The sequence below is a fragment of the Cricetulus griseus genome, chromosome 2 (genome assembly GCF_003668045.3).
Source record: "Cricetulus griseus strain 17A/GY chromosome 2, alternate assembly CriGri-PICRH-1.0, whole genome shotgun sequence".
Lineage (NCBI taxonomy): Eukaryota > Metazoa > Chordata > Mammalia > Rodentia > Cricetidae > Cricetulus > Cricetulus griseus.
This window is the reverse complement of record NC_048595.1, coordinates 39,558,668-39,583,785: the sequence shown is the minus strand read 5'-3', so window position 1 is coordinate 39,583,785 and position 25,118 is coordinate 39,558,668. Positions and strand designations below refer to the sequence as shown.

Here is a 25,118-nt window from a genome sequence, read left to right as displayed (position 1 = left end):
CTTCTAAAAACCACAGAACCAGTCATTCATTATTGCTGCAAAATGCCTTCATATGTGTCACCGAGTTGGAACCCACAAGCACTACTAAAATAAAGCAGGGGAAAGAGGTTTCCTCTTTACTGGATATTGAGGAAGTGGTAGTCTGATGGGGTGGTAAAGTAACCTGTGCAATGTTACTGCTCACTTAGTAAATGTGTGCGTGTGTGTGTGTGTGTGTGGGGGATGAGGTGGGGAAGGCAGGGCCAACTTGAGCAATATCACTGCTCATTTATTAAATGTATGTGAGTATGGCAGGAAAGGCGCTGAATTTGACTTCAGTTTGAGGTGGTTTGATGTGCTGTTTGGTATTCTGAGCTGAAAGTGTTTGGCTTATGTGGATATGTTTGGGGAATGTGGAGCTCTCGGGTAGGGCTCTTCCTCTTTGTTCTCATGGTGGCTGTCTCATTGGCAAGGCTGCACTGATCGGGTGGGGCACTGGAAGGGCAAAGGCAGATAGGTAGTTCTTGTTTCATGTCAGTACCAAGACATCAGAATGACATTCGAGATTCCTGACTATCCAGAATTGGGTTGTGGCCAGAACTATGGAAACCCTCACCAAAAAGATGAAAGCCATGAACTAAATGAAGTCTTGTGTGCTCAGCCTTGAGAACTACAGGGAGGGAGAAGACTGCAGACACTCACTGAAGGGCAGCAGGCAAGGACAGCTTGCTTTGGAGCTGTTCTCTTGGCACACTGTTTATATCTTATGATGTACAAACAGGGATTCCATTCAGGCAGCTTCTCCACGGAACTGTCAGACTTTGTCATTAAAAAAAAATCAGTTCAAATTGGGAAAGAGATAAGCACAAAGGAAAACTCCATGTATATGATTTTAGGATTTGCAGCCCATCTTGTCTTATAGCTGGCAGCTGTCATCACAGACACCTGGAAATCCAGAGAAAGGGCTATGGAGAAGCTGGTAGGAAGCACAGGATAGAGCTGGGCTCCTGGTTGACACTTGAAAAAAATGGACAAAGGTTGTCACATCTGTTTTACCTTCTTTTTTTTTCTCTCTTTTTATTATTATTAATTCAAGTTAGGGAACAGGCTTGTTTCACATGTAATTCCCCTCTCCCTCTCCCTCTCCCTCCCCTTACCCCCATTCCTTCTCCCCCACCTCCAACCTACCCCCCACCCCATCCACTTCTTATAAAAGAGAACTTCAGCTAGCTTGTCTGTCGGTTCTCAGACACACCACATTTAATTTACTAACTTTCCTCTGGTGTCCTTTTTGCCTTCCTTTATCCATTTCCCTTTGCCCATGACCCATTTTAATATTAACTTTATCCTAAAAGTCAGCTCAAGTCCTTTCAGATCAGAGTGGCATATGTTTAAATAAGTCAGACAGAGAAAGTTGGATGGGAAATTTAAAGAGAGAGACACACAGAAAGAGAACGAGACAGAGAGGAGAGAGAGAGAGAGAGAGAGAGAGAGAGAGAGAGAGAGACAGAGAGACAGAGAGACAGAGACAGAGACAGAGAGAGAGAGAGAGAGAGGGAACACATACGGACACATAAAAGCTAAATTTAGGTGGAGACCAGGAGGAAATAGCAAGAAAAACAAGCCATGGGATTGGTTGATTCAAGCCTTCTTTGGGTTTCTCCAGCTTCATCAGTTTAGACAATTGCACATGTNAGAGGGGGGGAAGAAGAGGAGGAAATAGCAAGAAAAACAAGCCATGGGATTGGTTGATTCAAGCCTTCTTTGGGTTTCTCCAGCTTCATCAGTTTAGACAATTGCACATGTCTAAACTGTGCTCTAAAGAGAAAAGGAGGCACTAAAGAGAAAGCCTCTGAAAACTAACATGAGAAAATGCCTGGGATCGCTAAGTTGGTATTTCTGGCTTATACTACACATGAGAACTACTTCATCTGATTCTAGATGAATGTGATGGGACATTCCCGAGGAGTTATAGTACTGAGCTGTTAACCTAACCTGAGCATCCCCTTTGTGTCGATTGGGTCCAGCATCTCACCAGACTTTCAAGTAAGAAACAAGAGCTGATTAGAAAAAATCAGACTTATAAATTAGCAAGAAAATGTATGTGGAAAAAGTCAGTGAGCAAATATGTACCTGACCTCAGGAGGATAACAGGCATCAATCACCCTATGTTGGGTGGGCAAGCAGAAGGTGTTGGCAGGATTGGTTTGAAATCCCAGCTTTATTTATTGGCTCCGAACTTGAATGAACTACTTCCTCTTCCCAAGCTATACATTCTTCACTAACAAAGAGGAAAACTTGCCTTGTGAAGTATCCTAACTGCTCTATTCACTATTGCTTGATAATACTCATATTACTCAGCTTGGGCTGCTTATAATAACATATTCTGATTCATATATATTTAAAAATTAATTTTATCATAGTTCTGGAGGTTGGAAGCCCAAGATCAGGGTACAGGCATGATTGGGCTCTCTTTCTGGCATGCAGAGGTCTGCCTTATTTGATGTGTAGCCACAGAGGGAGCCCTGGTTTTTCTTTCCCTTCTCATTAGGACACTAATATTATTGGATTCTATCCACACGACCTCATTTAACCTTAATTACTTGGGCAAAGGTCCTATTTACAGTTACTTTGAGGACTAGAATTTCAATATATGAATCTGGTGAGTGAGGAGGCATAAATATTTACTCCTTAGCAATACCTCTGAAGCATGGATCAATTGCCTCCTTACCATATATTGATTTTCTACAATCCATTTTTTAATAAGGTTTAAGGGTCATTCTTCTTTGATACTATCTCTGAGCACCTCAGTCCATTGTTACCCGTCACTCCTTTGGATATTCATAACTGATGTTGTCTTTGCCTTCACTCAGCAGAAACAGAATGGTAAGATGGTAGTGAGATTATAGGTTTGACAGCCAGACAGACCCAACAAACCCCTCTCACCAGATAATTCTAGACTTGGCTTCATCTGCAAAATGGGGTAATAACCACTGATCTTGGGAATATAAAGCTTCAGTGAAATTACAGATACTGTATGCTGTCACTGTAGCGGCCAGATAGCTGGCCTCTTGTCAAGTCTTCCCCTTGCATCGTTATGAATCAACTCTCTTGTGTTGCCTTCCCAAATACTTTTGTATGTATATATGTAGTATATATGTTTATGTATCTCTGTGTGTATGTGCACATGTATGCACATGGAGGCCAGATGTCAGTATCAGGTGTCATCCTCAATTGCCATCCACTTTACTTTTGGGACAAGGTCACTCATTGAACCCGGAACTCACTGATTTGGCTAGACTGGGTGGCCAGCAAATTGTAAGGAACTTCCTGCATCTGTTGCTGCAGCACTGTGAGTACGGGTACATATCAACACTCCAGGCTTTTTACATGTGTGCTGGGATCCAAACTCAGATCTTCATGCTTGTGCAGCAAGCATTTTACTGACTCATCAATCTAATTAGCTCTTTTAAAATAATTTTAATAGTCAGGGATAGGAAAGGCAGGATTGGACTTTGATAAAACCAAACAAAACCACCCTAGAAACTAGAATAAGTGGACATGCTTCAGAAGACAGTCACCTGTTTCTTCTATATCTTCAGGCTGATGGAGGACCTTCTAATGTCCCGCCTTCTTGCCTCACTTACTGTCCCTGTAATATATATATATATATATATATATATATATATATATATATATATATGGATTTCCTCATAATCCTGAAAGAGTTTAAGAGAGGGAAGAGAATAACATTTATTTGGTCTGAGAGAGTAGACACTAAATAAATACTGTTTGCTGATTGAAAATGTAAAAAGCCTTACACAGAAATATGGTCTCTATCTGAATTTTATCTTTTCTCCAAACTAGAAATGTCTTCCCTTATCAAAGCTCAATTTCAGCACTGTAGAAAAAATGAAAGGCAACTTAAAAGGTTTTTAGTTCTCATGGGGCATAAAGACAGACACAGAGTTCATCAGTTAAGAGCATAAAAGAGCTGCAGAATGGGGGCAGAGCAGACTGAAAAATGAAATCACCAGTACCACACCTCTTAGAGATGAGGAAAGGTGTTTCCCTTACACATTTTGGAAGGCACTTTCCTCCTGCCTGGATCTGATGAATTACATTTTTAGATAATGTGTGGAAATCTCTTAGTTTAGAGTTGAAATCAATGAGGCTGTTGTGTTGTACATGTAAGTGTGTGTGTGAGTGGGGGGCTCATATGAGTGTGTGCATGTGTGTGGGTGTGAGCACATGTGAGTGTGTGTATGTGTGTGGGTGTGGACACATGTGAGTGTGTGTATGTGTGTGGGTGTGGACACATGTGAGTGTGTATATGTGTGTGGGTGTGGACACATGTGAGTGTGTATATGTGTGTGGGTGTGGGTGGGGACACATGTGAGTGTGTGTATGTGTGTGGGTGTGGGTGGGGACACATGTGAGTGTGTGTATGTGTGTGGGTGTGGGCACATGTGAGTGTGTGTATGTGTGTGAGTGTGAGCACATGTGAGTGTGTATGTGTGTGGGTGTGGACACATGTGAGTGTGTGTATGTGTGTGGGTGTGGGCACATGTGAGTGTGTGCATGTGTGTGGGTGTGGGTGAGGACACATGTGAGTGTGTGCATGTGTGTGGGTGTGGACACATGTGAGTGTGTGCATGTGTGTGGGTGTGGGCACATGTGAGTGTGTGTATGTGTGTGGGTGTGGGCACATGTGTGTGCATGTGTGTGTGTGTGGTGTGAGTGGGGGCGCATGTGAGTGTGTGTATGTGTGTGGGTGTGGGCACATGTGAGTGTGTGTATGTGTGTGGGTGAGGACACATGTGAGTGTGTGTATGTGTGTGGGTGTGAGTAGGGGGTGTGTGGGTGTGAGTAGGGGCACATGTGTGTGGGTGTATGTGTGTGGTGTGAGTGGGGGGCACATGTGAGTGTGTGTATGTGTGTGGGTGTGGGTGTGGGCACATGTGTGTGAATGCGCATGCATTTGTGTGTATGCATGTGTGTGTTAGGAGAAAGAGAAGAGGCTGGGTGAACAGGAAATTGTCTTATGAACCAAACAGTCAGCTAAAGCACAGAAATAGAAATGCCTTAAAATACCCAGGCCTGATTCACATCCTAGGTAAAAGCCATTGAGACATCTCTCCTGGGATGAGAGGACATTTCCCTATCTAAGTTTGGAATCAGGGCAGAACTGTCAGATTTGGAGGGGGAGTTGAAGAGGAAGATAACCAGGAGGCAAAGGAAACCATAGCTGGCTGCTGGTCTGTAATCCTGAAAACTGCCATTTTGGAAGGAAAAAAAAAAAAAGCATTGAAAGATGCCTGAGGTGCCAGCACAAACCCTACACCTCACAGCTCCACTCAACTGCCAAATTCCAATTAGAGGCAATGGAAGGTGTCTGGTTGCCCTTGGTGGGTGTGTAAGAGGCACAATGATTACATGGCTTGCTGTCTACACTTAATGTTCTGTGAGTCTTGTTCTTCATAGGGTAGACTCCTCTCCTGGTTTGCAATCCCTGTAGACTTCCAAATTTTCTCTACATCTGAAATTTTCCTATTAATTTCCTTCAGCAGTAGTCAATACTTTTTTACAAGTCAACATGTCAAACTCTTTTATTCTTCTTTGTGGCACACGTGTAAGGTGACTGCAGGGAGGTGACACAACAGTCAATGCCAATATCCCGATTTCTTCTGGAGTGCAGGAGACCCAGCACCCTGTGTCTTTCCAAACCCGAAAAACAAATGCTGCCAAGTGCTACTTCCTATACTGCTCCCCTTACTATCCTCTTCATGTGCATATAAGAAAACTTCACTTACATAATCAATTTCTTGGGATTTTCTTGGATATACCTAATTGTAGCTGGATTTAATTATATTGAAATCTAAGGCAGCTTCCATTGGAATTCAGTGTCTAGAAAATACAAGGTGAATATAATGAAAGGCATTTAAAGAAGGGAGAAAATCAGAAGTTAAAATATGTAACAACTTAATTGAAAAAATGGCCATGAATTTGAATGGTGAGGAGGGGAGCAGAAAGTAGGACATGGAGGGAGGAAAGGGGGAAATGATATGATTGTTTTATAATCTCAAAAATAATACTTGTCTATGCAAAAACTACTGGAGGTTTGAGTTCAGGTGAGCAGTGACTTGTTGCATTCAGCAGTTTTCTCTTTAAATCAATGTGTTTTAATGAATATATTTATGTGCTATTTTCCAAAACAAAAGATTCCGAGCACTTGTCATGTTTTTCCTGTATTGAAAGTTTTTGTTGCCTATAAAACAGCATGGATTGGTTTAGAAGGCAGTTGAGTGTTTTGGAAGAAGCTGGTAGGTAGGTGTAAAGCGTACATTGGACAGCTCATAATTAGTGAGACAGGGCTGGATCCAAGTCTGGGCTCCTGCACTTGGAGGGTGACTCAACTGATAGAAGTTGCTTGTTTATCCCCAACTTCAACTTTCATCTGTGAAGGAGGCTGAGAATTACATGAGGCTCTGTCTCCTGAGTGCACTGAAGATGATTATTGGATGATTGCAGCCCTGTAACTTTCCAGGAGATGCCAATGGACTATTACATGAGCCGCTACACAAAACCACCTCCAGACAACACATGAAGGTGCACACAGCACACAAAAAAGCAGCGGCTATTCTTCTCTGTCTGTGCTAGATTCTATAAGAGATTATTCTAACTCATCTTATGATCAACTTCATTTTCTAGGAGTCAATTGAATGCTTTTCAGAATTTAGCGTTTTTTTTCCTGAGTCATTTATTGTTTATGCAGTCATCTTGGAGATATGAACAAATTCTCATAGTTTTCCTACACATCCAGTTCCCTAAAAGCAGAAGTGAAACAGAACAAGCCTGGAGCTGCACTCTCCTCTCCCTTCTCTCTACTAGACCATACTTTATGTCGGGCTCTGACCTGGAAGGTCTGATACAGAAAGGCTGTATCAGTGCTGTTTCCTATCCCAGTCTCACCTGCGGAGGGACATGCAGGCTGCTTAGGCCTTCACAGATCCAAAGAACTCTCATGTCACCATATGGAAACTGAGTCGGTTCCCTTTTTAAATTAGATTTGCAAACCGGGGTACAGAGACACTGGCAATTAATTCACCTCAATACCCAGAGTGTTTCAAAGGGTTTTGTGAGTTTTTACCCACTTGCTCTACTTTTGCCATTGAGTGATGATATTAATTCAAAGACGTATCATAAAGGAAAAACAGGAAGTGATGGGTTAAATTTCTGCTGAGGAAAGTCACACTTACTTTTAACATACTTAAGTTCATCTGGCAATGCTGCTTCATATTGGACTACTGCTTCCAAAGAACCATCTCCACCTTCAAGCTGTACTTCCTTTGGCCAAAGCATAGGGGAAGAAAATCTGCTTTTGCTCTTCACCCGAAGGTCAGCTCTATTTCTTTGCCTTTCCTTCCTCTGTCTGGATCAGAACTCCATCTTTCTACCTTTCTGCAATAGCCCCAGCTAACACACCTACTTTACTCAAGCACCAGATTGTTTAGGATCTGTCCATACACCAGTCTAGACAGATCCAGTTTTGTAGTCATCAGTGTTCAGTTTGGACCGCTCTTAAAAACTCTGGCAGAGCTCTGACTTGCTTGAAATGGACAGAAAACTCTTCTTAAAAGCTATTCCTGCACAGATGTGTGTGTGTGTGTGTGTGTGTGTGTGTGTGTGTGTGTGTGTGTGTGTGTGTAGACTAGGCAGCTCACAGGTGTATATTGCCTTCTACTAACTTCTTCCTTTTGGGTTTTTGTTGTTGTTTGGGAGCCAGGGCCTTACATATGCTAAGCCGACATACTACCACTGAGTGATATCCCAGCTTCCTCTAGGGACTTTCCTTTGTTATTTTTCCCTCTTCTTTGTTCCTTTTGGGGTGAGGCAGTAACAAGATAGACATTTACAGTGATAAAATTCGCCATCACAGCCGGGCTGGCTTTAGACATACCTAAGTCACCTAAGTCTATCCTGGCCAAGCTTTATGTTTCTTCCCCTAAAAATGCCAATCACACAGAAATCTGGATTCAGTAAAGAACGAAAGCCAAAGGCAACAAAACAAACAAACAAACAAAAACTAGGAACCTAAAAGAATTCTCAGAAGTCCATGAGAAATACATACATATATATATATATATATATATATATACATATATATATATATATATATATATATATATATTTTTTTTTTTTTTTTACCCAGGCTTGTTGTTCTTTGCCTAAACCCTGAGAGTCATGTGACATTTTCTTTTCTCTCCAGCAGCAGGTGGATGAGGAAAAAAGCTAAGACTTGATTTTCTCTGACTTCATGTGCCCAAGGCTATACCCCGAAACAACTCAGGTTATCTGTTTTCTCTCCTGGGTACATAGATTAGGTGTCTTTTCCCAATGCAAAACGAAGAGTTTTCCTGAGAAGACGTTACTTAGTAAGCTAACAAAGATGTCCAGAAACACTGCAAGGGAATCTTAAATCTGGTACTTTCGGTAATTTTGCCTGAACCTCGAAGAAAGATGCAGGTTGAATTACGTCCCTAGTGGATGACAAATACTGTTATCTATGCTTCCCTTTATACACAGGAGTCTTGTTTAAGGGCATGGCGCATTAGGCAGGCTCTCCAGAGAACATCTAGCAGCCCCTCCTTAGAAGAATACAGTGTTGTTTTGGGTTATAGTCTTCATTTTGCACATGCTCCAAAATAAAGTCAAGCTTTAGGTGACTCCCGAGCTGGTGGAGCTCGTGGAGGATAACTGTGCTGCCTGCCTGGAGAAGCCGCTTAGCCTTGCTTCTGTTTCCTTATCTAAGAAAACGGAGGATGTGTTCTGTGGTCCAGTGCTTAGCCAGTATTAAATGGTGTCCCCATGTCACTTAAATCTGTGACCAAGTTTCTTCTGTGCCTTCTCACCTGGAGCAGTCAATAAGGAAGGACCCACAGCCCAAAGTCTTGTAGCTGGTTAGTAATGCAGTCAATAGTCATCTCCCCTCCAGGGATCTTAACTTCTCAGACCCCATTCTTTCCCAGGGAGTGGCTTGGGGCTGGGAAATCTTAATCTTAAATTCTTATCTTTTTGTCACCTCCCACCCCCTAATCCTCCCACTGGATATTTAGAACTTCTTGTAAACTTCACAGGATCAAGATGCATTCAGATCTGTAGGAGGTGTTGGAGGAAAAGGGGGGACTCGGATGTTAAAAATCAGGGCAACAAAAATACCTATGATGTCATTTACCCTGACTTCTGGGCTAGCAGCAGCCTTTGCACTTGTCTGGTGTGATACTTCACTCCTGCTGACCTGTGTTATGACTGAACCCCAACGCAAGCCTCTGAGGTTCTTCCACTCAGAGGGATTCTCATCCTTCCCTACCTCCCACGGTCCCATCTCTCCCTCCTGCTCTGACTTTTAGCGTAGCCAATTAAACCTGAACAACGGGTGGATGGAGGAAAAATGCTGCATCCATGGAATGGTACAGCAGGGACCAGTTTCACTGTTAATTTAAAATGCTAGAATTAATTAGGTAGTGTAAATGAAGAATTTAATAAGCACTCTTTACAACCATAAGTTCTACTTTTATTAAACACTGCTACCAAATGAGGGCAAATATCTCTGGTCTCTCTATATTTCCCTGCCTCATTCCCATAAGTTCTCTACAAAGAAATTTTTGTTTTGCCTGAAATAAAAAAATACATAATTATAAATTTATGCCAGAATTGTATTTCTGCCTTCAACCCATAAGTTTCATCTTTAAGCTCAGATGCTCCTGAATGTCTCTGCTTGTGCTGGAGAGGGTGCTAAATAAACCAGAGTTGACAATTTTGGTTTTGTATACCAAATTAAAGGCTGTCTTCGAAGCTGTCACTCCTATTCAAATCCACTCGGTGAACTACCAAATTAGCATTCTTTCAGTAAAGGAATCTGCTTGTTTAAACACGTGTCTTCAGAAAACAAGGAACAACACCATGAATCAGTACTTTAAAAAATCTCACTACTGTTCCGAGGGAACTCTCCTGAAAAGGTGATTAATAATACCCACTCACTAATATAGCCTACAGAAGCCCTATTTAGAATGTAAGGCAAAACCCAAAATACATTTTCTATATAGGAGTGGGAGGAAGAATCATATGGTTAACTGGTTTTAATTTGGTTTGAATTATCATCACATTATGTAAAGATTATTCAAGGAATCTAAACACCGGCTTTATGAAAGTACAGACATTTAAAGACTAGAAGATCTAGTATACTTAGCTAAGATCTGTAAAGCCTGGCCCCATTAGGAAGGCTGGATATGAGATTTCTATCTGGACCATGGTCCTTTAAGGATACTAGCTACATTTTCATAAATATCACCCTCCACTAACTGAAGACTCCTACCCCAGAGTCATCTTGCTAGGTGTGTTACAGCCAGTCTTTCATTTCATTCTTACAATACACTCTTAAGTATTATTTTCCAATTTTATAGCTAAATAAATTATGTTGGGGGACTGTGTGACTACAACAAATAGCACTATTTTAGTGTTGTACTTAATTTATAAGGGGGGCATATTAACATGTGAAGCCAAAGAATAAAAGGACGTATTTGTTCTTATGAGCATATATTGTTATAGCACCTGATTTAAAATGGGACTGATGTCTTATCCTGATTTAATCACAGGTCTTCATTTTCACTTATGTGAACCAGTTGCTTGTCAGTTAAACTGAAACAGCAGTCAACACTCAGGACTGATAAGTACTCAAGGTTAATGTGAGTGACTGCACAAGTGGTGCACTCTGGGAGCAGCTTCACTGGTAGCCCTCATTATACAGCTCATTAATTTTTTAAGGAAAACAGTCTCACTTCCAATAAGATTATAGGGAATTTTCTCCCCAAGCAGGCATGGTATAATTGTCTGACAAACATTAAAATCCTGATTATTGGGGTTGTATGGGAGTGGGGATATTGCTTTGTTTTTATGTACAAGGTCAAGAAGAAAGCAATTAATTAAAGACCTTCTTCAAAATGAACAAACATATGAGATAAACTATTTCCCATATGTATCGTCACTAAGCATCTTCCTTCCTCTGTAGAGCATTTACATTCTAGAATTATCTGCTATCTTTGGGATTTGTTCTTCTCAGAGACAAAGAGCAATTATGTCGTCCTTCTCCTTGGCCCCCTTTTAAAACACCTGTCATGACATACGGAAGAGAACTGGGCACATACAAACCAAATGTTTGAGAACAGAAGAAAGGAATAAAAGCAGTGTAGAGTACAGGGGAGGAAAGACAGAAGGCAGAGCTCAGGACCAAAGTGCAAAGGAAGAGTTAGAGACATAGTTCAGTTGGTGGAGCACTGGCCCAGCATTCATGAAGCCCCCACTTCTAGCATGGTAGTACATGCCTGTAATCCCTGCAGTCAGAATACAGAGGCATCCTCAGCTATCCAGTCAGTTTTATGCCAGCCTGAGACACATGAGACTCTGTCTTATAAAAAAAAGGGAGAGGGGGAGGTAGTTGGCAGTGATCAAGAGTAAATGAGTATAAAGCCAAAGGGTCATTTTATATAAAAGGGAAAAAAAATCCTTCAAAATCTTCATCTGCTTCCCAGGCTAATCGGGCTGCAAGGTGGCTTTCTGTGGTACACATGGTGTGAGTTTGTGGCACGTGTACATGTAATCCTTGCATATATGATGTAGGCATTCAGATGCACTGTTATATATACACACACACACACACCTTGTGTGCTGTGAATCCCTAGCCTGAATGCTGAAGAGCATACCTGTAATTTTGTCTCTCACGAGCTTGCAGGATTCTATTTCGCCAATGCTCCCAAAGAGACTCCTGAATTCCTCTTGAGTCATATTCTGGGGTAAATAGTTGACGATGAGGTTGGTTTTGCTGTCGTCTGTAGCTGCTCCTGTCTGCATGGGAGAAGGACAGTTTCTGTTGTTGCTGGAGGGTCCATTGCTTGTATTGGATGTCGGTCCATTTGACACCTGAGGCTCCATGGTGCTAATTATCTAAATAAAAAAAATTTGAAATCTCAGAAGACACAAAGTCTGTTTCTAGATTTGATTTTATTTGCTGAAAAGAAAGGGAATAAAATGAGGCAAGATGCAGCAGAGAGACTGGGTTGTGAACACAGCTGATTTAGAAGCATGTTTTTAACCAGGATGTTAAGCTCCCTTTGCTATTTTTAGGCCAGCCCCTAGATTTTGAACACAGACTAGAATGCAGTGGGAACTCTCCCATTATTTTGTTAATGAAAAGCTAATTCCTGTTTTCATTACACAATCACTCTCAGAAATGTATACTTAAGCCACACCAAATTATAATTAAAATGTAAAGTAATAATCATGATTAAAATTATAGTTCCATTAAAGCTGAAAAAGCTAAATATAGAGGACTAAACTCACAAGATCAAATACAGTACCTGTTTATTAACTATCTCATAAAATAAAATGACATTAAATTAAGTGGGGCTGTTCCATATGGGAAGGTCTTAGATTTGCACTGATGCTTAAACATTGATCAAACATCTGATTCATGAGTGCATTCTGGGAAGATGCAAAGTCATCTAATTAAAAAAAAAAATCCAGCCATACTGTTACTATTGCCCCCCCCCCGCCCCGCCCCGTCTCAAAAACACAAATAACATTTTTTTTAGACCTTTACCTTTGGATCTAGCTCAGCCTATTGCTCTTACATATTACTCAAAGAGGACTTTCTCTTAAAAAAAGACATTTGAAGTGTCCCAGGAAGCATGCAAGAAAATTAAAAAAAAAAAAAAAAGATTAAGTCCTTATCCTTATGAACTGACTTACAGTAGGCAGCAGGTATTTAATTAGTCCTGCTTATTGGAAAGGGGGAATGCAGGGAAAGTACAAAGGGGATGACGCAACAGTGAGGTCAAGCTCAGAAAGGCTGATAAAACTGAAAAGTCATCAGATCACAGAGACAGGTGGTAACTAACATTCCAGGGAGGAAATTAAGGCATCCAGCGACTGTCTGTAGGAAAGTGGGGCAGCATCTGGGTCTGTACCCAGGTTTTCTGCCCCCAGAGCGAGACTGCCAGTATCCCCCTTATAGTTTACCATCGTATTGTGCCCCCATTGACTGTGTTGGTTGCGATTTTGTCAACTTGACACAAACTAGGATCACCTGGAAGAGGGAACATCAATTGAGGAAATGCCCCGATTAGATTGCTTGTAGACAAATCAGTGGGGGCATTTGCTTGATGAATGATTGGTATGAGAGCCTAACTGTGCCACCCTAGGCAGATGGTCCTGGGGTGTATAGGAAAGCAAACTTGGTGAGCCACGATGGACAAGTCAGTAAACAGTATCCAACCATAGTTTCTGCTTCAGTTCCTGCCTCCAGATCCTTGCCTTAAGTTCCTGTTTTGGCTTCTCTCACTGGACTCTGACCCAGGATGTATAAGCCAAACAAACCATTTCTCTCCCAAGTTGCCTTTGGCCATGGTTTTATCACAGCAACAGAAACCTAGCTGAACTATTGTCCATCATGATGTGGCTTCTATTACCTTTGAAACTGTCATCAACTACTGGGGATCATGCTCTGCCACTCACTAGCTCCATGATGTCTGACAAAGGGGGGGGCATGATGCCACCAGCCTTGCAAAATGATGGGAAGGGAGATGACATTTATACAGAAACTGAACGTTGGTAAAAACAAGTCCCCGGTACTTACTGATGTCATTCTGCCTGTCACTTCTCACAAGAGGGCAAGAGTACATATTTTAATATCTTCTATATCTTAGTACTTAGGAAAACCAGGGACAAACAACACCTGATAACCAGTTCCTTCAGTGATATTACTGTGTGAATGCCCATAGAACATTTTTAAGCAAAAATTTAACTGAATATAACAAATATGTCATAAAATGAGTGTTTGCTAAGTGAACAGACAAGGATAGCTTCCTCTAGGTCCTAACATGGAATGTGACTTGACTGACAGAAACCCTCTTGTCCTGTACCTCATCATTTAAATAAAAATTACTATTATGACTTCCAATCCATAGATTCTATATATCCCTTTTCAAACTTCATATATATATATATATATATATATATATAATATATATATATATGCACCATATGTACTCTTTCATGGCTTGTCATACATCTGAAGTGTTTTCTGTATTGTTATACATAGCTATAGGTGCTCTTCTTCACTGCTATAGAGAAGTCCCCTGTATGTAACTAACACATTTGATTTATCTGTAGATGAACTTATAGGCTGCTTTTACTTCTGATCTAGCATAACTACTGCTGTGAAGATTAGACACATGTCTTTTGGTATATCTACACACATTTCTAGGATTCCAATTTTGGGCTCATAAGGAATATGTATGATAAGCCTTAGTGGATATTGCCCTTGGGTTTTCAACGTGCTTACACAAACTTAACATTCTCACCAGCAGAGAATGGGCATTTTGGCTGCTCCACATTCTTCTCAATATTTGGTGACTTTTTATCAAGTTTATTTTTCATTCATTTTTGTCAGCTGAAGCACACTGGTGTAGTAAAAAGGAATGCCTTTTCTTTATTTTTAATGTTTTGAGACAGTGTTGCTATGAGCATTGCAGTTAAGAGAAGTTTGTAATTTTTTTTTTGTATCTACACACATATATAGCCCAGGCTTGCCTTCAATTCAGGATCCTTTGGCCTCAGCCTCTCAAATGCAGAGATTAAAGACATGAGTCATGTGATATTTTAAATATTTTACTAGAATATTTTAAAAATATATTTTATTTATTGTGTATATGTGTTCATGCATGCATGTGTGTGCACACCATGAAACACATGTAGAGGCCAGAGGATAACTTGCAGGAGTTGGTTCTCTCCTTCCACTGTGTGGGTTCCTGGGATTACATTCAGGTTTTCAAGCTTGGCAGCAAGTGCTTTTGCCTGTTGAGTCATCTTACTCACCTAGGATGTGTTTTGAGTTAAGCTGCCTTGAAATTCTAGTGCTAGCACCTATTAGCCATGTGACCTTGGGCGGGCCACTGCAATGCTTTGAGCCTCATATCCTTTTCTGCTGGGCTAGAATGGAGGCCAGCATGCACTGCTGCCTGTGGAATGAGATGATGTCTGGAACAGAAAGTGCCCAGAGGCATCACAACTATTATTCCTCTCCATCTCCAACATAGGTGAATGTTACTTCATTTCCTCTATTGATGGTTACGTATGGGAAACAAAATCAAAAGAAAAGCAGGGGGTCTTGAGAAGAGCCAAAGGAAAGCAGGTTGAGGAAGATGGAGAATGTCTAAGGTTCTTTATCGTCATGCAAGTAACTTAAGTGGCTCCACTTCTCACATCACCAGAACTCCCTTCTCGGTCTCAGGTCAACAGTAGGGTCCCAGAAAATGGTCCAGACCGCAAAGGGAAAGCAAAGGGCTTCTGAGAAGAATCTGAACTGAAGCTGTCCTCAAGACTGATAAAAACTACCCCTAGAAAGCTCATTCAGTGGCTCCCCCTTTGAGGCTAGGGTCCAGGGGAACAATCAGGGCTGCTGGGGTGCATGCTGCTGGAGATGAAGTTATAGGGCATCAACAAAACTCCTGGCTGGGAGGCAGGTCTCTCCTGAGTGCCACCTTAGAGCTGTATGGGCCTGTGCAGTGGCTCCAATGGATGTGTTGTCCCACTCCTCCTTATGTCAGGTGTCCCAGGTAACCAACCCAGGAAACACTGCCAACTCAACAATGAACTTGAAAACCAGAATTTACTCATTTTAGAAGGCCTCTTTGACAGAATCTCAAAGCTAACCAGCTTCTGAATTTTGTTTTAATGATACCCCATGTTTCAACTGTCCTCCCCAAATCTGCTATACAATCTGTAGCACCCCTTTCTTGCTAATGACCTTTCTCACATTATCTTTATTACAGCTCCAGCAAAGACACCAAGAAGATAGCCTGGGCCACAGCAGCTTTTCTGGTGCTAATGATGGAATATATAGAATGTGTGTCACACTGAAGCATGCTAAGAGACACCTAGCAGGTTCATCTTTCATTTGCTGAATGCTCATCTCACAGACAGATGTGTGGTGAAAGCGCTTGTCCACATGAGCCTCTTCCAGGTAAAACTGTCCCAGAGAGGCCCAGGAAGTGTCAAGTCTACGCAGAGTAATTCAGCCCCTCCTTCAGCTTCTAGATCTCCTCACATTCTATGTGGGCTTTCTAATTTAGGTCAGTTCCCAGAGTTAAACCCTATGTGTATATTAGACAACCCAAACTGAACCCTAACTTTTGAAACAGTGTCATGAAATGCAGTGTTCACCACTGAGCTACTTCGACAGACTGTAGCTATAAATTAGGTCATGTTATTCTTGTGTGGTAGAGATGGCTCTCTCTTTTCTCTGCAGACACACGCTAAACGGTTATTCTTTGTATATCTGGAAGAACTGATGAAAATACACACACACACACACACACACACACACACACACACACACAGAGCGTTTTCATTTCAGTAAGAATATAGTCTGAAAGCTGAGAAACCTTGGGAAATGTGTTGTGTAGATCATATTAATTATAACTAATATTGTGTAGATCATATTAAGAGACCCCTCATTGGTGCTAACAATTCATTCCAGGATGCATCGGAGGATTAAAAAAAAACCCATAAGAAATTGAAAATGTCAGCATTAAATCTGGCTCTGGATGAATGAAGATGTTTAAAACATTACCTAGAAATAAGAGAAGGTGCAAAGAGATAAAGATGTTGAAAGCACAACTATGAAGCGGTAGCATTTTAAGATTATTAAAGGGAGGGCACCTGTGTTTTCTACTTTGGGAAATGGACCAGAGGTAAAGAAAACACACTGGATGGGGAGCCCATCCTCAAACAAGCACAGAAGTTGGCTAGGCAAAATCAAAACACCTGCTTCCTCGGGCAAACATCTCTGACATTCTAGCAGTGCTCTTTTTTTATTGCAAACAAATATATCATTTACTCGATATGCACATGTGCGTTAATGAAATATTCTGTGTGGGTCTCACAGCCAACTTCCCAGCTGACCAGACTCTGAACCCCTAACTTGCCCTCCTCCCCTCTTCTGAATGGCAATTAAGAACAGAATTTACTGTCAGCATCCAGGATAGAGCTTTGAGGAGGTTCAGTTGACTTCAAACTCTAATGGTTGTACAAAGCACTGCATTAAATCTTTTATGTTCCTGTGATATATTTTAAGAAACATTATACAGGCAGAAAATTTCAGGGATAAACTATTAGAGCAGCACACAATAACGGAGGCACTCAAATCCTGCCATTGAAAATGTCAATGGTTTGAATGACTAATTACTTACACTCAACGCCTTCACTTCACCCCTCCCATTACTCTTGTGCAAAAATATGTAACAAAAGCAAGAGGGAAGGTCCCAGACATGCAGCTGCCAGATCATCGCCAGGTTGCTTATCTCTGCAGGGAAGGTAAGGAGAGAGATTGCACAAGCCCCTTTCTGGAGGTACTCCCAGACTTGGTGGAGGCGGGGAAGGTGAATATCTTCTCTGCCCTTCGTGGTATCCCCATTGCTGTCTCTCAGAGAATTTTACCCACCTATAGCTCTACTTCTCAGACATAACAGATCATATGCACACTACAAAAAGGTTTCTTTTTATTATGGTTAGATCTGGATATATGTAGGATGGGCAAAGATAAAGGCCTGGTGTGCTAGTCTCTGAGGCAGGACCTGGGAATACACATATACAGACAACAAAGAACTGAGAACATTGGTGAGCACAAGCCCAGTGCAACAATTTCAGTGATGGGGAGACTGAGAACCAGAGGACAGAAACAATTGGCTCAAGGTTATTACTTAAAGTGAGAGGTAGGATTGGATCACCAGATCACCGCCGTCATTCACCCTTTTGATAATGCAGGGATAACCACTCGAAGAAGACTTGCTTCTTTTTTCCTGTGGTGCTGAGAGGGACATATTCATGAACAGAGAGACAGAAACATACCTAACCCCAGGCTTCTCTGGGTGTAGCAATCTACTGCTCCCAAGGAAGAGTGACTCGAACTCTACAGTCCACAGAATAGAGATCACATCCCTTGCTTACTATAGTGTCTACATCCTACAGGCAGAACAAAGCTTGATAATAGGTGGGCTGTAAATAAAAGACTCGAATGAATAAGTGAAACTCCTCATGTACCCAACAGCGTCCTGGATCTCTCACACAACCCTGTAAAACACAGCCACCTGGGTTAAATATCATCGCCATTTTATACATATATAGAAGACAGAATGGGCTGTCACTTAGTAAGCATCTATTATATACCAGCTATACCTTTGGTTATTATTTTAAATGCAGATTTAAAAAAATTCTCTGGTGGCAAAATACGCATAGCAAGAAATCTATCATCTTAGTTATTTTAAGTGTGTAACTCATGTGTATCAAGTAGAATCATGTTGTGCCATCACCACAATCTATCTTCAGAGTCCTTCTCCTTGAGAATCTGAAACTGTGTCCACTATAGAGTAACGCCACATTCTCCATCGCCTAGACCCTGCAAACCACGATTCTACATTTTTATCTCCATCTCAAATTCATTCAGGCAGAGGACTGAGCCTTTGGCTAGCATGGATATAGCAGAGAACCTGTTGAATGCCATGGCCTTTCTTCCCTAGAAAGCCAATTTATTGTTGCTAGACTGAAAGCTCCCAAATTGCACCTTCCTATTTAACCCTCTGACAATCTCCCAGTCCCTTTGTGTAGCAAAACCACGTTTTTCTCTCTCTCAAAATGTTTATTACATTTAGTGTGTGTGTGGTGTGTGTGTGTGTGTGTGTGGGATATTGGTGACAAGATGCCTTTACTTGCTGATCCATCTGCCAGCCCAAAGCTTCACTCTTAACTTCCCGATAGGTAGACTTAGAAGCTGGTTCTGCTTCTTCCACTTACTGCCCCACTCCTCATACCAAGGCAGGTGAGAACAGTAGTTAAGGGAACTGGGATCATAGAGTGCCCATGGCCCTCACTGGATCCCCTCCATACCGTGCTCCGGCCCCATTTAATGATGGAGAAAGTAGAGCCTGGTAGTCTTCTGATGTCCTTTATCTTATTGGCATGAAAATGGTACCTGCTCTCAAGGAACTGCTATACTGTTCCTGGATTGGTAATCCCTGTATAGTTATTATTAATGTCAGATGTCAATAGTATTAAAGTGGATAGGAAGAAGGACTAAAACTAATACCCAGGAAACAGGGTTGGCAGTTAGAACAGAAAAGCTTAGAGTAGCAATGCAATCCCTGGGCAGAATGTCTCTTGCCTCCCAAATCATGCTTTTCATATATTTTCTTGCTTTTAGAATTAATTCACTTATTGACTAAATAAAATTTGTGGCTGGAGGCCTCAAACATCAGAGGAAAAGCATATTCTTATCCGTGGAAGACGCTGAGTATATTAAGTAAGGCCATTCTAAAATTCTAAAAGTGTACTTAAGAGCTATATGCATGTCTGGTTCCTTTAGTATATTTTCTCCATGAGCTCTTTCCACACTACCAATCCTCCCTAAGACTTCAAATTGTTCACTTTGGGGGAAAATCAGACTGCAGTTACAAGACTGATCTTCCTATTCCCTGTTAGGGACAGACACTGTCTAAAGGCCCCCAGCAACCTCAGAGGTAATGCACAGTCCCCTCCACCATCAATCCTGCCACCTAGCCCATAATGTGTCCTTGCTCCAATATTACCCATAAAAATGGCTGCCTGACCATAAATTACTGTTGTATTTCTGTATTTTAATCCAGTTTACACTTGCAAGATTTACTTCATGAGGCAAATAAAAGGTGACATTATAGGACTCTGTCCTGACATAGGATGCATGGCCATCACTCATCTTTCCCTGGCTCAGGGCAGGCCTGTGTACACCCGTCAGTGTGTGCTTGCAGTCTCTGGCTTCTGGTTTGCTGGTGGAGGTGTGGTATCACTGCTCAACTTATGCAAAAGAATCAAGAGGAAAGAACCGAAGAAGGTCACAAGAATATAATGTTTCTTTCACACCTCTTTGAGTGTCAGTCGTCCCCGGGACCACAGAGATGCTTAAGAAATATACTGACTGCATCCGTGTCTCAGATGTACACATCCAAAGCATATGCATGGATCCTGTTAAATATTATCACAAATATTTAAAGGTACTCTTGAAAAATTATACATAAAAGCTAACCCTTATGTAATAGAGCAAGCATTCCCAAGAGCATGAAGAATAATGTTTACCAAGGGCGGTCACTGAATGGAACCATTAAAGAAATAGATTTAAATTATTCATGAGAACCAAAATAAAAGTCCTAATTCTTTTTGTAGGCCTTTCCTGCTTAACCCTTCTAAAACTCTGACATACAGTGTGTTAGACTCTCGTGGGACAGCCTGCATCTCACCTGCTTTCAAATGTCTGAAAAACAAGTCTTCCAAATTAGAAAGTTCCACATCAGATGCTATGCTCCTGAAGACAGACATCATTTTAGGAACAAATCCTAACTTCTCTTCTTACTCCTTTAGAGTTACTAAAAGTGTCTATACAACAACACCCCCAATTCTTGTTTCTCCTCTGCTTTTCCCAATTGGCTTTAATGTCCCTTCAGGTTAATCCTTTTTTTTTTCTTTAAATGCAACACCTTCTCTGTGATGATTCAGTGGTGAAGGGAGCAGAACCTATTAATGGAGCTCAAGAGGAATGGCTGAGATGGATGCTTGGATCCCTCTAGGTAAAGCAAACCTGGGAACAGTGCTCTCCAACTAAATCCCAGCTGACACAAAGACCACGCTGGTCCAGGGAGACCTGGCTGAAGACTGCACTCTGGTCTCCCCTCACACTATTCATACCAAGTGTGTGTAGAGTCTGCTGGAAGGTAACTAGAAAACCCTAGGAAAAAAATTTAATTCTAACCAGGGAAAACACTCTGACAGCTTAATAATACCTTTGAGCAGATGTACAAATAACCCGAAAGACCTATTTACTCTAGGAAGTTGGGGGGCAATAAATTCTCAGCATCTCCTTGGAACAAGTGTATTCAGTGCGGCACATGTTTCCTGAACAGTACCACAGGCCAAGGCTTGTTCTAGGAGCTGGAGAAACAAACAAACAAAAAACTAATCTGGTCTCTGCCTATCCAGGGTTCAAGCAGGAAAGAGGGGAGGTAGGCAAGTGATTGCTTAGAATGGGCTATACACATTCCTTTAAATACTCTGTCCCAGAGATTCTCTGTGGACTCCTCTCCTGACCCAAAGCACAGTCATTGACTATACTCAGTTAGTTCTATGGTGTTCTCTGATACACAGTCACTGGACCTGGTCCTGGTGGAAATGCCTTGTCCTAAGGAAAACACTATTTGTAATGGGGAGGAAGGCTCAAGATGCCCCTCCTTTGGAAGGGCACCTTCTGTGCTGGAGATGAGCAGCACACAACACAAATGTGCTCTCAGCACAGGTTAGCAGGGCTTAAAATAACCAAACCCCAAGCCAGCCTTGCTGGGGAGAACAAGAAGTGCTAACCCTTAAAGTAGAAGGTCCGCATGGATAGGAGCGGCCATCAAACTTTACTTTCTCTCAGGTGTTATTCTTAAATCCACCGAAATCCAAGATAGAATCTTCTCCCCAAGAATCGTTTTTTTTTTTTTTTTTTTTTTTTTTTCTCTTAAATAAACTCCGATTTCCTTTACATCTTACAGATTTTTCTGGAGCTTTACTCTGGGTCTAAAATGATTTCTTGGTGTGACCGTCTTGGTGCCGGTCAACTTGTGGGTGTTTGATTCTAAGACTTTGGTGGTAAGCTCTTCAGAGATGAGGGGCAGCATGATGGTCAAGTTCACCAGAAAGACGAAACAGCTTCTTTGACTCCTCCCTCCATAAGCCAGCCCTTCTTTCCAAAACGGCCAGGAAACAAAGGCAATCTCAAACTGGGAAACCAGGAAGAATGATTTCCTTAAGCCTCTAATAGGCTTCCTTTTTTAAAAGCATATTTTTATAAGACCAATATTTGCATTTTAATATAATGTAATTTGGTGGACAAGCTCAAGCTTCCTGTAAAAAATTTAAATCATATGCACACATATATCAATACATATGCATATATATTATATACATATATATGTAACAAATTAGTGATCTCTTCAGCCTCTTCAGTGCTGAGATTATACACGTGGTACCATGTGGTATGTGGCACCATGCTTGCTTGCCTCTTTTCCTTCCCTCTCCTCTCCTCCTTTCTTCTTGGGGAAGAACATTAGAGTTTTTTGGCTTGACAGAACTGGGTTGGCCACCATCCCCTCTCTCTCTCTCTCTCTCTCTCTCTCTCTCTCTCTCTCTCTCTCTCCATTGGAAACAAATTCCCTTCTTTCCCTTTTCATCCCACTCACTAAGCCTTTCAAAAGCCTGGTATTTAGCGTGGATGAAATAATCCAAATGCATAATGATAAGCTATGGGTACCTGTTGGGATGAGGAGCAGTTGTGATAGTAAATATGTTATTTTCGTCTTTCACACAAAGAGCAGTTAATGAATCATTTGAAAAACTGCCCACAGACTGATTAAGTTGGATTTATCTTCTGATTAAATTCATAAGCAATAGCCAATGGCAAAATTCATGTAAACACAGTATTGTATATTTATAAAACACCTAGCTAGTGGCTTAGAGTGTGAGCAAAATCACTGAGGTTTAGCTGTAAAAAGCAAGCATATTTCTGAATTTAAATTTATGTTTATAGTTAGAGTAAAAAGTTTCAGAAATCAATGTAGAAATACACTTTATTTTAAAAGTGAACACAATTGTCTTAACATAGACTGTGGGTACGAGAAAGAGGAGGAATGAAGGGCACTGGAGGGAGTGAGTCTCTAGAAAAATCTTAGTGAAGAGTCCTCTCTTTTTCAAGGGGAACTGTGTAACACCAAAAGTTCTCCCAGTTGTGCTGTTCCGGGATTTTTTTTTTTTTCTGTTGAACTAGAGCTACTCAGCAAAAGGGAGAGTTCTCAGTATCTCCATGTATGTGTCCACGGCCACGGAAAACCATAACCACAGTCATGTCACACAGGCTGTCTGTCTGCATGCTCATAGCTGAAGAGGAAATTTATTGGAACCTATTTGCTACCTGCCCGGAATTCATAATGTAGCCCAGGCAGTCTCAAATTAGTGATCTCTTCAGCCTCCTCAGTGCTGAGATTATACACGTGGTATCAAGGGGTACATGCTGCCATGCTCACTTGCCTCTCCCCTCCTCCCCTGCCCTCCTCTCTTCTCCCTTCTTTTTGGGGAGAAACATTACAGTTTTTGGCCTGACAGAACTGGGCTGGACACCATCCCACTGCACATTCTCTGGCAAGGCTGAGCAGGAGGAGTGACAGCGGATCCCATCAAATCGGCACAGGTGGACTTGCAGCCCTGGGCTGGAGGAAGTGTGACTTTGAATTAATTATTTGTGTGTAACATGTTCTCCTACTAAAGGGAAGCTCTAGGGTTGTCACAGTCAAGCCTGGAGTGCAATGAAATGGTCTTCCTGACCACCACCAGAGAAATCAAAGTTGCCACACCTTTTTGTATGTTATGTTTCTATTTTTGGAGGTCTAAAGTGTATACCACCAGGTGTACAAAACAAAATAACAAACCAGAGCCTGGCAATGGAGTTGGATACTTGTTAAATAACTTATCATATAGTTTCAGAAACAGTATTCTGCAATTGCTAAGATTGTGTTTATGGTGGGTTTTTGTAACATGAGAAAGTATGTATGATCTGTGTAGAATAAGAAAAGAAAAAAAAAGACACTATATCAATTATATAAACATACATAGAACAGGAGAGAAATAAAAACACCAACAGCAAAGCACTAGGTTTACAGGCCATTGTTGTACTTATCTGTATCTTTATCTCTCCATGTTTGCCTTGCTTTTATAAGAATATAGCACTTTTGTATCCATCTGAAAGGAAGTTATTTTTTAACAAACAAACAAAAGAATACAAGTACTGCAAACCAGTTTGGAGCCACAGAACTAAGAGCGGCTCTTCCTCCTCCTCAGAGCTGTCAGGCAGGAGCTCTCATTGGCCACACCCTGTTCCTACATCAGAGGCCATGACATTTCCTGACACAGCCTCTGGTCTGTCCAGTCTCTACCTAAATCAGCTTGAATTAGCAAAGTCACAGCCTCGCATCTGCCTCGTCACCTGGCAGCAACCTTCATGAGGATAGGCAGGAGAGAAGATGATTTATAAGAAAACGGCTCCCTGGATCAGGGAGCGGAAAGCACTGATCCGTTCTAACAGCTCCGGCTGACAAACTCTGATATTATGAACATTCTGCACTTGGACAAAAGCTCCCACTTTTCTTAATTACATGGTTTGAGCAGGAGCCTGCTTTCAGGATCTGCCCAATCATACAACAGCCATTTATTTTCCCAACTGCAGCTGCCAAAATTTCCCTGATCTCTGTTCTGTGATCCATCTTCAAGGACATTTTTGAATGTATGACACTGTCAAGCTTCATTCTGCACCAGGCTTTTGAAGCCCCACTCCTCCATATGGACATCCTCTCAATACATTGTTTATTCTAAAAATTCACAGACAAGAACCAAAGCGGGGAGGGAAAAAGTCATTAGGTATCAAAATATTTCTGTTTACTTGGAGGTAACTTCATTATTCCTATGAACTGCTAATATTCTCAGTCCTCAGTGTGACAGGCTTGCTTTGGTTTGAAGATACCAAACAGAGTCATTTTGGGGATCTTAAAAATATATATTATTAGGATATCGAGTGCTAAATCTGCAGTTCTTCGAGTATAAAGAACACAGTGCCTTACTGAGAACTTTTATGCACACCTGTAATCTCCACACCCAGGAGGGTGAGGTAGGATTGCTATGAGCTTGAGGCTACACAGTGAGAACGAATCTCAAAATCCAAGTAAATACATACATAAATAAAACATGAGCCTTACTTTGGTATTTACCTTCAGAATTTTTTGGCCTCTTTGCCTAATTTCTTGGTTGTCCTATTTTAAAATATCTACCAATGAATTTTATGATTTGCCTCCTAAAAAGGAACTTTAGAGAGTAGAGAATAAACTTAGTATTTTCTCCTTATGACCTCTTTCTCTTTTTAAAACATGCTTTTGAAACAACACTAATTAGAATCTAAAAAATTCACAAATAGTAAG

General features: G+C 41.3%; 1 protein-coding gene across 1 annotated transcript in view; it reads right to left on the bottom strand.

Annotated features, from left to right (window-relative positions):
- Elavl4 (ELAV like RNA binding protein 4) overlaps positions 1 to 25,118 on the bottom strand; it is a 142,066-nt gene that overhangs the window by 38,681 nt on the left and 78,267 nt on the right. Inside the window, exon 2 of the mRNA XM_035439718.1 lies at positions 11,739 to 11,979. Coding sequence (XP_035295609.1) covers positions 11,739 to 11,979 — 241 coding nt within the window. The remainder of the gene's footprint in view (positions 1 to 11,738; positions 11,980 to 25,118) is intronic.